The sequence below is a fragment of the Carlito syrichta genome, unplaced genomic scaffold (assembly GCF_000164805.1).
Source record: "Carlito syrichta isolate Samal-C Ts95f unplaced genomic scaffold, Tarsius_syrichta-2.0.1 Scaffold309881, whole genome shotgun sequence".
Lineage (NCBI taxonomy): Eukaryota > Metazoa > Chordata > Mammalia > Primates > Tarsiidae > Carlito > Carlito syrichta.
This window is the reverse complement of record NW_007253977.1, coordinates 65,360-77,771: the sequence shown is the minus strand read 5'-3', so window position 1 is coordinate 77,771 and position 12,412 is coordinate 65,360. Positions and strand designations below refer to the sequence as shown.

Here is a 12,412-nt window from a genome sequence, read left to right as displayed (position 1 = left end):
GGGCGGTGGCACGCTCACGGCCACCGCGGCCCGGACCTGCTGGGCTCCGACGATCCTTCCGCCTCAGTCTTCCAAGTAGCCGGAACCACGGGCGCGTACCGCCACGCCCGGCTCATGCTTTGGTTTGTTGTAGAGATGAGGTCTCACCGAATTGCCCGGGCTGGTGACGAACCCCTGGGCTCAGGCACTTCTCTCGCCTCCGCCTCCCAAAGTGCTGGGATGACAGGCTTGAGCCCCCGCGCCCGGCCTGAGGACGACCCGTTTTAAGGCAAGGACTTCATGCGAGCACAGGCCAGATGGGGCATAACATGCGTCTTCTATTTGCATTTTTAAACAGAAACCAAGGTGTATGTTGGTAACCTGGGAACTGGTGCTGGCAAAGGAGAGTTAGAAAGGGCTTTCAGTTATTATGGTCCTTTAAGAACTGTGTGGATTGCCAGAAATCCTCCGGGATTTGCCTTTGTGGAGTTTGAAGACCCTAGAGATGCTGAAGATGCTGTGCGAGGACTGGACGGGAAGTAAGTGAAATTCATCTTGTGAAACTCCCTTCATTAGCTCAAATAGAGCCGGGCTTGGTGGTGGGCTGTGGGTGCTGAGCTTGGATTCTGTAGAACGAACCTTAAATAGCTGATCATCATGCTATTAAGACAGGAAGGTAGGAGAGGGTGGCAGAGAAGGGCTTAGTGAAGATAGTCAAGGCTTGTGAGGGAGAAGGAGGGGTTGGAAAGAGTCCTTTTTACATCCAGGATTCACAGATCTATCTATGTTTAACTTCAGGTTTGTCCCTTTTTTTATAGGGTGATTTGTGGTTCCAGAGTGAGGGTTGAACTGTCAACAGGCATGCCTCGGAGATCACGTTTTGATAGGCCACCTGCCCGGCGTCCCTTTGATCCCAATGATAGATGCTATGAGTGTGGCGAAAAGGGACATTATGCTTATGATTGCCATCGCTATAGCCGCCGAAGAAGAAGCAGGTATTTATTCTAATAAAGGAATGGTTGGTATTCTAGTTAATCAAGTAATTCTTTTATTAGCAAGGCAGAAATTAGTGTTTTTCTATAAACTTGAATGTTAATTTGTACAGGTGTATTTTACAATTTTTGTTTAATTACAAATGTTAATATATTAATAATCAACCTGGTCAAAACCTTTCAGGTTTCTTCGTTTGAGTCAGTCGCCTTGATTCAGAATGTCACGAGCCTTATGATATCATGCTGAGGCGCCTTGCAAATCCGACAATTAAGATCCTCCTAGACCTTGAGGTGATCAGCATAAGAGGCCAGATCCCCTCGAGTCATCTACACCTAGCTTCACCTTATTGATTAAAGGGCAGAAAATTTGAGACGGTGATCGCCGTAACAGTAAATTTGGCTTACAATTGGGGCCCCCTCCGGTTTAGAAAGAGGAACACCAGATTGACCACATTCCCAACTAGAAAAATCTTCTTGCGTCAATCAAGCCTCACCTGGCTCATTTGGCTGTCAGTTTGATCGTCGTTAGATTGAAGAAAACATCTAGATGCAGCGATCGGCTATAGATACTTCTAGATCGTCTAGATCTGCTAGACCATGGGCCAAAGAGGGTCGACCTGCAAACTTGCAAGGTTTATTTTAAATACACATTATAGTGTTTTATATTATGTAATTCTAAGATGTAATTCAGTTTTTAACAAATCTTTTTTTAGGTAGTTAAAAAAAAAAAACAACTAATAGGCCCAGAATTTATTTCCAAATGAGACACTAAATTTAAATAGTTTTGAGATTTGATTTCAGCAGAGGCACACAAACTCTAAAAACGCGTTATCATCTAACATTTTGTTTTTTCTAACTTGAAAAATAGGTCACGATCTAGATCACACTCTCGATCCAGAGGAAGGCGATATTCTCGCTCACGCAGCAGGAGCAGGGGACGGAGGTAAGAGAGCCTGTTGAATTCAAGGCACAGTACTTAATAAAGAACTTTATTTGGAAATGGACTTAAAATTCCTTGATTTAATTTATAGGTCAAGATCAGCATCTCCTCGACGATCAAGATCTGTGTCTCTTCGTAGATCACGATCAGCCTCACTCAGAAGATCTAGGTCTGGTTCTATAAAAGGATCGAGGTATTTCCAGTATGTAACACTTTTCTCCTCATTGGTATTTGGATTGTCACATCTTAACGGCAGCGGTGGAGTGTTAGAACATAATTAAAATGGATTGCTTCAGTCCGGGCGCGGTGGCTCAAGCCTGTAATCCCAGCACTTTGGGAGGCTGAGGTAGGGGATTGCCTGAGCCCATGAGTTCAAGAATAGCCTGGGCAACTTGACAAGACCTCATCTCTACAATAAATCAAAAAATTAGCTGGGCGTGGTAGCCAATACCTGTAGTTCCGGCTACTTGGAAGGCTGAGGTGGAAGGATTGCCAGAGCCCAGCAGATTGACGCTTGGGTGGCCATGAGCGTGCCACTGCACTCCAGCCTGAGTGACAAAGTGAGACTCCCAACTAAAACAAAAAAATGGATTGCTTTAGAGGATAATTTGAATCTATACATGACTTGTAAGATGACTTATAAAAGTTGAATCTATACATGACTTGTAAGATGGATATCACGATCCTAGTTTTACAGGTGGAAAAAAAAGTGCTATGAAAGATTTTAAGGCTTAGAGAGAGAGTGGACTAGAGACGAGTCCAAAGCCACAAATGATCCTAATAATGAACACTGGAGTAGGCATATGGCTATAAGCTTCTCAGGTGTCGGTTTTATGTCCATTGTATAGGCAAGTCATACATACTGGCTCTGAAATGTGGTGAGTTGCTTGATTCCTGATAATGCCCATTAGAACCAGGAAGAGATTCAGAAGCATGTTGAAGCATATCTCAGTTTTGGAATAATGGGGGTGAATTTGAGACACTGGAAAGTTGTCTGGGGTGGTAGTGTACGAGTGGATGAAGGTGGATTTTAACTAGGCAGTTTTAGCACTAAGATTTAGAAAGTGAAAAATCACACTAAGAACCCCCAGCTTTATTTTGTAGAAGGCCTTTAAAGGTGATAAAGAGTTGTGTATGTTAGTCTGATTTGTCTGACAAATTGATGTGTCTGAACCGTGATAACTTACTGATGGTCCAAGCATAAAGCCTTACTGAGTGGTAGTTTTTCATTGGGTGATAAACCTGAAGAATTGTGGTCTCAGTTGAGGGGCCTTCGGGTTTTGTTTTTGTTTTAGTTTTAGTTTTAATTTAAAAGACCATTTCTCACTGGTCTAGACCCGGGCTAGAGTACATTGGCTATTCATAGGTGAGATCATGGCTTGAATTTGAACTTCTGGGCTCATGTGATCCTCCTGCCTTAGCTAGGTCTACAGGTGTGTACCACAACACCCCACTCAGGGATCTGTGGTCATAAATGAGTCTAATTTGAAAGTCAAGTCATATACTAGTCTCAAAAACCATCTATTTCCCTCGGATATTACACAGGTTTGAGAATGGTGTTTCTCTGTACAGGAGGTGACGTCCAACTGAGGGTGATAGGAAAAAGCACTTAAATGGTGGTTCCTTATATCTCCATAGCAGCTTATTTGAAATGTTATTTGAAATGACCATTTGTCCTACCTGAGACTGATCTAAGAAGACAAGTGTTGCATCTTACTCAGTTTTAGCCCCTCTGTTCTTAACCCATCTAATGAAAGGTGCTCAGTGGTCGTTTAAGGGAAATTCCTGTAGACTAATTGGCATAATTGTGCTTTTACTTTTTCTTTTTATTAAGATCCCGGTCGAGGTCAAGATCAAGATCCAGGTCTATTTCGCGACCAAGAAGCAGGTAGGGTAAATTCTGATTAATGCTATTCTAGTTATATGGCACCAATATCCAAAGAGTTCAAAGTGTTATGAATTGTTGGACCTTGGAGTGTTAATTCTAAGAGTAGGTGTTAAGTGGGAATACATTACCTGGTTAATAAACCAAACTGGAGCTTCATTTATATATGGCTTGTTACTGACTGACTTCCTGAACAAGGGAATGTAAAGCTTTAGTGAGAAAGAAGTTTGACTTTGGGAGTTGTGGTAAGAGGCCCTTGTTAGAACTCTCAGGTGCATGAAGAAGCATCCTGATGATAAATGTGTTAAAGCAGAATGTAAAAAGATGAATCGTGATCAAATACAGTTGCTGGAAGATTGGCCTTTGCTAGCAACAACTGGTAGACTTTTCAGTTTAACTGCAGTCTTGACATTTGCAGCTTAGCACAGTTGGGGGATTGTTTCATGGTATGGTGACTATAAGAAAGGGATTGGTTAGTACTGTCTCTTAATAGAATTTCTCATGTTTTGACAGCCGATCAAAGTCCAGATCTCCATCTCCAAAAAGAAGGTAAGCTAAATAATGTTTTGTTGCCAAATCTCCACCTGTCCAATGTGGCCTCTGCAGAATTGGTTTGCTCACTATTTACTTTACAGTCTTTGAGCTCTTTGGAGAATTGGTGCTATATAGATTAAAACCCTAAATATTAAGTTTCTGAAGTGATTGCTTTTCTTTTACATAAATTTATACTTTTGGAAATATTTAGCCATAAAATATTAAGGTGATTGTTAAGATGTACTTAGTACTATGAATGGTTGTAGAAATTTTAAGAAAATGCTTTTCCCCCCACATATGGCCATTAGTAAAAAGGAAGTGCCTACATGAGGAAAAGAATAACTCTTGAAGTTATTTGCCTGCCACTGCTTGGTGGCCAGAACGCTTCAAATAGTTGTCATATTTAACTTAATCTTGTAATTTTGACAAGAAAGGTATCAAGTAGCCTAATTTTAAGCAAGAACAAAAGATGAATATATTTATCTCTGGTGTCAAAATCTTTGCTATGGGAGCTTAGTGCCTTTGGTCACCTTTGAATTTACTGAAATTGAGTACATTGCACATGAGAAGGGTAAGCTTCAATAGCACTAATTGGTTGCAAACTGAATGTTTTTCTTTTTAGTCGTTCCCCATCAGGAAGTCCACGCAGAAGTGCAAGTCCTGAAAGAATGGACTGAAGCTCTCAAGTTCACCCTTTAGGGAAAAGTTATTTTGTTTACATTATTATAAGGGATTTGTGATGTCTGTAAAGTGTAACCTAGGAAGGATAATTCAACCATCTAATCAAAATGGATCTGGATTATTACTCTGTAAATTCACAGCAGTAAGATAATATAAATTTTTGTTGAATGTATTAACATCCTATGGTCTGAAAATGTGGGTTTTTATTTGGCACATTTAAATAAAATGTTTCTAACTAGATTTTTGATTTGTGTTCAATATTGATACTTCTTGATTTGGTAAGCATCGGAGTCATGTCATAATTGTTAACCATATTCATACAGACCTACTATTCAAAGTTTAATGATGCTGATTAAGTCTTGAACATCAGTAACTGTTCTATACGTAACACTTGGCCAGGATCTTAAGGGACTGAAAATTCCATTTTACTTGTAGTCTTTTGGGCGAGATGATCCTGAGTCCCCTGTAACAGTATGATTGCATCATGACAAATCCCTAAATTAACTAAACTATTTGAAGTTGGTGTTACTAGTTTTAGTCACCCTAGTAATTAATGGTCAAGCTAGAGGGACCGCTGATTTGCCTATAAATAAGCATGAGCCGGAACTAAGCAAAGCTTATTAAAGTAAATGTGGTATGAGAAGTAGGGAGAAACTGATTTCTGGAGGCTCTTTTAGGAACTAATTGCAGTTTTTCAGGATGTTAGATGGGATAGTGTCAAATTAGAACTCCGTATCTTGGGGAGTTTTTTGTTTTCAATTTTATACCAAAAAAATGCATGTGTGAGGAATTGTCTGAATTTGAGACAAAACATCTTCATGTAAACCAGCTTTGCAAAATTTTCCAGCCCACATACTCCTCTATTTCTCCAAATGGATTGCCTTATTCTGAGCAAAGACCTGTTCGTTGTCAAGCTAGGTTTGTAGTTCCCGACCATCAACATTCTATTTTGCCAGGCTGGTGCAAAGTAATTAAAGATGTTAATCAGAAATGTTCATGAGACTTAAGTGGTTTTGTAAATTTCACTTATATTTAGCAATACTTCATTCATGTAGCTAAATTTTTTTGGTAGCATCTGGTAGACCTTAGAATGTATAGCCAGTAGGTTCTTTATTCAGACTTTAAATAATCCTAAGAATAGTAGAGCAGTAACAGTTACTTTTGAGTTTTCTGGTCAAGCTTTAACCAGGCATTCTCTAGCCTTGGGGTGGGGAAAAAAAAAAAAGTGCTGGTGACACAGGTGGGTGTCTAGCCTTGCCCACTTAATGCTTTTTTCCAGCAAGGTCATTGGCTAGTACTACAAATTTATATGGTAGTCTTGAGTGACCACGACGAGTATGTTGGAAGTATTTGGATTCTTTGTTTTTGGAATTTTGACAACTGGCTGAATTATATGGTTGGCAAAAAGCTTTGTGTATAATCGGCAGGCTTATTTATCTGTTGCAATTGGTTAGCTTTAATTGTTCTGTATTATATAAAGAAGTTTACTCAACAATAAATCTGCAGAGACTGAACAAACAATCCTGAACTCAATTTTTGGAAATGGGAGCTGTGAGCCAAGGATAGTCGTTCACTCTGTAGCTTTAGGAGGGGCGACTAGCAGGCAGCATCCTAGAATCACCCTAGAAGGGAGAAAAGGGCAGGGGGGTGTAGGAGCAAAAAGTGGGTTTCACCAAGCAGAGAAAGTTCTGCCACCTCTTGGGGGGAAAGGGCCATCTAGACCAGTACCGTGTTCCTTTCTGCTTGGGGGATGCGTTGCAAGCGGATGAACTTCAGCGTATCCTCCCTTGTTTTCTGTGGTTGGGATTGCCAAGTTGACTGGCTTGAGAAATGCTGACCTGTAGTCAGTCATTCCTTCTAAATTATCAGCCAAGCTCTGAGTGGTAGCTAACTGAACGTGTCAGCCACTGTTTTGGATGCTTCAGAGGTAAAACTTTGGGGCTTCTCACTTGGGTATGCCTCTCACAAGGGTATATGTGATCTCCCCTTGATTTCACAATAGTAGTTCTCTGTTGGGCTTTGAACTGTTAATGAATCTCAAGTGAAATGGCCCTGTCTTGCTGTGTTCTCCTGAGGATGGAATAAGGAGGGGGTCTTGATTCCAATCAACCTGGGATTTGGTTCGATGCTGGGGCAGGATTGAGAGTCTTATTTTCATGTAGCCTGTCTTGAAGTCTTAACATGTTTTCCAAGACAAACTAATAAGGAACTGGAAGCTGTGAAACTCAAGGAGTTGTCACTGAAGGAGAATGGCCAGCACATAACCTCACAGCTGCTTACATCGGGCATTGGAATGCAGAGCTGGTCTAACAGCAGATCCTAGACCCGGCTGATCTTGGAGTGCTTGGAGGGTGGTTAGAACCAGAGAAGCAAAGAAATGATATTACTAAGTGTATATGTGAAAGTATTAAAACTTCAGAACTTCCAAGTGAAAGAAAACCATCTATGCAGGTTCAAAGCCTGTGGAAAAGTAATAGTTTCAACAATATCTGCAACAGTCAGGTGTAAACCCATTAAAACTTCCGTTTTTCACGCCTGTGTTTAGTCAAGCTGTCAAAGGACATCGTCATCTAATCACCACAAAATTGTCCTGATGACCCCACCTCAGAAGAGGAAATGGGCTCAGAGAAATTCACTCAGGTTTAATCACCTGGTAGGAGGCAGGGAATGATATTTATTTATTTATTTATTTTGAGGTGGAGTCTCACTCTGTCGCCCAGACTGGAGTGCAGTGGCCGCTCCCGGCCACCGCAGCCTCGACCTGCTGGGCTCCAGTGATCCTTCCGCCTCAGCCTTCCAAGTAGCTGGAACTACAGGTGTGTGCTACCACGCCCAGCTAATTTTTTTTTGATTTATTGTAGAGATGAGGTCTCGCCAAGTGCCCAGGCGGGTCTCGAACCCACGGGCTCAGGCAATCCACTCACCTCAGCCTCCCAAAGCATGGGATTACAGGCTGAGCCACCGAGCCCGGCTGAATGATATTTATTTTTGAGTCAGAGTCTCACTGTGTCACCCAGACTGGAGTGCAGTGGCACGCTCACGGCCACCATAGCCTCAACCTGCTGGGCTCTGGCAATCCCACCCGTTTCAGCCTTCCAGGTAGTCAGGTAGTACCATCACACCCAGCTAATTTTTTGATTTATTGTAGAGACAAGATCTTAGGAAGTTGCTCAGGCTGGTCTCGACCTCCTGAGCTCAGGCAGTCCTCTTGCCTCCACCACCCAAAGTGTTGGGATTACAGGCGTGAGCCACCACACCTGGCTATACCCTTGTTTTTTAACAAGTCAGTAAAGCACCTTACTGCTCTGTTAAGGCAAATGGAACCATATTATAGAAAAATCAGAATACCAGAAAAAAATATATGCTGTAGTCCTACTCACTGTAGATTATACTATTGTTAACAGCCTGGCTACCTTCCAAACTTAGATGTTGGATCAGAGTAATTCTGGAGCCTTGTGAATACAGTAGCCCATTCATTGAAACCCTTAGGTCCACGTCCCAAACCTAGCTCTTTTTCCACAGGCCACTGGCCCAGCCTATTTCATTTTATTTCACTTTGCATTTGGCAATAGACTTGAGGTGTGTACAGTGAGAAACCTCCCTATCCCTGACTCAGCTGTCTGGTTCTCTCTAAGAGGCAGCTGTTGGGACCAGTTAGGTAGCCTGCTGGAGAGTCAGCTGCCATGTAAGCATATATATGCAGACGCTTTCTATTTAACACAAAATACAGCATACTAGATGCACCTCGCTTGTCTCAGTATCTTGGCAATCTTTTTTTGTCATCTGTTTGTCCAGAGGAAATCTCATCATGTAAGTAAAAATGATATTGCTCTTGATAAATGCTGCGGACTATTTAGTTGACTGGGTATTGCATAATTTGTACAGTAAACTTTGGTGCCCTTTCAGTGTGTGCCACCGGATAGCCTTGGAATACAAGAAGTGAACCAAGCTTTTCCTCATGGAGCTTAAGTTCTTTAGAGAAATGACTGACTCAGTATCAGGTCAGTACGGAGAAGAATGAAGGCAGGGTAAGGGAGAGGGACTCGGCGGCTGGATTACAAAGGGTGGCCCCAGGCCTCTGCCAGGGACATTTGAGCAAGTGAAGGAACAAGCCACGTTGGCCTCTGAGAAAAGAGTTCTAGTCTGAGGACACAGAAAATGCAGAGGCCCGAAAGTGGTTTGTGCTTTGGAGGGCAAAGGGCAGAGCGCCTGGGAATGGGGGTGCAGGATGGAGAAATGGGCCTTGACAGGCCTTGGAAAGCACCCACTTTTTTACCCTGGAGGTTTGCTTTTATTTTTTATTTTTTAAAGATTTATTTTCGTTTTTCAGTAGGATTTTCATTCTGTTTCCCAGGCTGGAGTGCAGTGGCACACTCACGGCCACCGCAGCCTCGACCTGCTGGGCTCAGATAATCCTTCCGCCTCAGCCTTTCAAGTAACTGGAACTACAAGTGCATACCACCATGCCCGGCTAATTTTTTTATTTCTTGTAGAGACAAGGTCTTGCCAAGATGCCCAGTCTGGTCTCGAACCCCTGGACTCAGGCAGTCCTCTCGCCTCTGCCTTCCAAAGTGCTGGGATGGTCAGTCATGAGCCACTGCACCCAACTAGGACTTTATTTTTTTTAAATAGTTTTAGGTTCACAGCAACATTGAGAAGAAGGTAGAGATTTCCTATAAACCCCTTTCCCACACATGCATAGATGTTCTCATTATCTCCCACCAGATTGGTATGTTTGTTAAAAACGATGAACCTGCATTTACACCATTGTCAGCCAAAGTCCGTCACTGACACTACAGCTCATCCTTGGTGCTGCACATCCTGTGGGTATCATGGCACGTGTTCATCATTAGAGCATCGGACAGGGTGGTTTCACTGCTGGAAGGAACCCTCCCTGCTGTATCCTTCGTCCCTCCAACCCTTGGCCCCTGACAGCCAGTGATCTTTTTACTATCTCCATGGTGTTGCCTTTTCCAGAATATGATAAAGTTGAAATACAGTATGTAGCCTTTCCAAATTGGCTTCTTTCACCTAGTAATATGCATTTAAATTTCTTTGTCTTCTGATGGTTTGAAAGGCTCCCCCTTTTTTAGTGCTGAATGACATTCCATTGTCTGGTGTACCACAATTTATCCATTCAACTACTGATCTTAGTTGCTTCCAAGTTTTGGCAATAATGAATAAAGCTGCCGTCAACATCTTTGTGCAGGCCTTCGTGCAGACATGTTTTCAGTTCTTTGGGGTAGATACCAAGGAGCATGACAGCTCGATTATTGGTAAAGAGTATGTTTTGCTTTATAGGAAACTGCCAAACTGTTCCAAAGAGGCTGTACAATTTGACATTCTTTTTTTTTTTTTTTTTTGAGTTGGAGTCTCACTCTGTTGCCCAGACTGGAATGCAGTGGCTGCTTCTGGCCACTGCAGCCTTGACCTACTGGGTTCTGGCGATCCTTCCACCTCAGCCTTCCGAGTAGTCGGAATTACAGGCATGTGCTACCATGCCCAGCTAATTTTTTTTTTTTTAATTGTAGAGATGAGGTCTCGCCAAGTTGCCCAGGCAGGTCTCGAACCCGCGGGCTCAGGCAATCCACTCAGCCTCCCAAAGCATGGGATTACAGGCTGAGCCACCGAGCCCGGCTTTTAGCCCATATTTTGATCGGGTTGTTTTCTCCCTGGAGGGATTTTGAGCAAAGGAGTAACAAATGGAACCAGTTTCCTGTTGATGGACTGGAGGGTTGTTTCTATAAGTACCGTTTCACTATTGCAGGAATAACCTTGTATGATACATCATTGCCCAGGTGATGAACACACACAGGTTGGATAATCCCCAGGTATTGCATTGTTGGGTCACAAGGTACGTGCATTTACATATTTGCTAGGTGTGGTTGGTTTGCCTTGGTGGTAGTGTGTAGGTATGCCTGTCTTCCTGTACATGCCGACATGAAGGACTATCAAACTTGGTGATCTGTCTGTCTGCATTGGGTCTCTTGTTACCAAAACTGGAGTGCAGTGGCGTGATCACAGCTCACCGCAACCTCAACCTCCTGGGCTCAATCAAGTGATCCTTCCACCTCAGCCTCCTGAGTAGCTGCAACTACAGGCACACACCACCACACTCAGCTAATTTTTGTATTTTTTGTCTAGACAAGGTCTCACTATGTTGCCCACGCTGGTCTCAAACCCCAGGCTCAGGCAGTTCTCTCGCCTCGTCCTCCTAAAGTGCTGGGATTACAGGCGTGAGCCATAGCACCCAGCAGGTGAATGAATGGATTCTAATCCACTAAACCAAAAATATATAAAACTGGAGACTTGCCTGGACTTGGTGGCTCAACCTGTAATCCCAGCACTTTGGGAGGCCAAGGTGAGTGAATTGCTGAGCCCACGGGTTCAAGACCAGCCCAGGCAACTTGGTGAGACCTTGTCTCTACAATAAAAAAAAATTAGACATGGTAGCGCATGCCTGTAGTTCCGGCTACTTGGAGGGCTGAGGTGGAAGGATCACTGGAGCCCAGCAGGTCGGTGCTAGGGTGCCCGTGAGCGTGCCACTGCACTCCAGCCTAGGCGATGGAGTGAGACTCCAACTCAAAAAAAATGAGCCTCTTCTCTTCTGTGAGCCCTTTGCAGTTGGCATTTCAGTGAAGAGCCCACATTTTCCATGTTGTTGCTTGCGAGACAGACTCCTGTCAGGATCAGCTGCGGGGGATTTTGGTCCTTAGGCTGCCGTTGACTGTGTCCAGCTCTACTCTGCAACTCCAGTGCAAGGTTTTTCTGTCCTCATCTGAGTTATCTCTGGGTTCTGCTGCTCAGAAAGGGTGTGGAAAATGTCTGTGTAGAAAGTTCGCTGAAGAAAAGGTTCGGCCTCACCTCCCAAGAGCTGGCAAGCTGGTGGGTGAGCCTGGCCCTCGGGTCAGCTCCTGGGTCAGCCACTTCCATCTGATGTGACTGTTAGCTGCCTAGACTGTCCCGTCCCCCTGTAGGTCCCCGAGTTTTGTGTCTTAATGACTGAGGCTGGATATGAGCCCATGCAAGGATCCTCATCTGTTTTTTATTTTGCTTTGTAATGTATCTTTTACAAAATCTGGATTCCAGATGATTCCTTTCATTGCTCAAGTTTCAGACCAGATGAAAAGCCTGTCCATAAAGAAGATATCTGATCAGGCACAGTGGCTCATGCCTGTAATCCCAGCACTTTGGGAGACAGAGGCTACAGAATTGCCTGCGCTCAGGGGTTTGAGACCAGCCTAGAACTCGGCGAGACCTCATCTCTACAGTAAACCAAAAAATTAACCAGGCATGGTGGTGCATGCCTGTAGTTCCAGCTATTTGGAAGGCTGAGGGGGAAGGATAGCCTGAGCCCAGCAGGTCGAGGCTGCAGTGGCCATGAGTGTGCCACTGCACTCC

General features: G+C 43.5%; 1 protein-coding gene across 5 annotated transcripts in view; it reads left to right on the top strand.

The window, feature by feature from the left end:
• The window catches only part of SRSF7 (serine and arginine rich splicing factor 7), a 7,365-nt gene extending 1,148 nt beyond the window's left edge, over positions 1-6,217 (top strand). Inside the window, exons 2-8 of one of the 5 annotated variants that reach the window (XM_021717594.1) lie at positions 338-518; positions 798-974; positions 1,840-1,914; positions 2,051-2,113; positions 3,746-3,799; positions 4,310-4,345; positions 4,953-6,217. In XM_021717594.1, coding sequence (XP_021573269.1) covers positions 338-518; positions 798-974; positions 1,840-1,914; positions 2,051-2,113; positions 3,746-3,799; positions 4,310-4,345; positions 4,953-5,007 — 641 coding nt within the window. In that variant the 3' untranslated portion in view covers positions 5,008-6,217. Of the gene's footprint in view, positions 1-337; positions 519-797; positions 975-1,839; positions 1,915-2,002; positions 2,114-3,745; positions 3,800-4,309; positions 4,346-4,952 lie in introns of all 5 variants that reach the window. The other 4 variants (XM_008068125.2, XM_008068124.2, XM_008068127.2 and 1 more) reach the window with 4 other exon arrangements.
• The last annotated feature ends 6,195 nt before the right edge of the window (positions 6,218-12,412 follow it).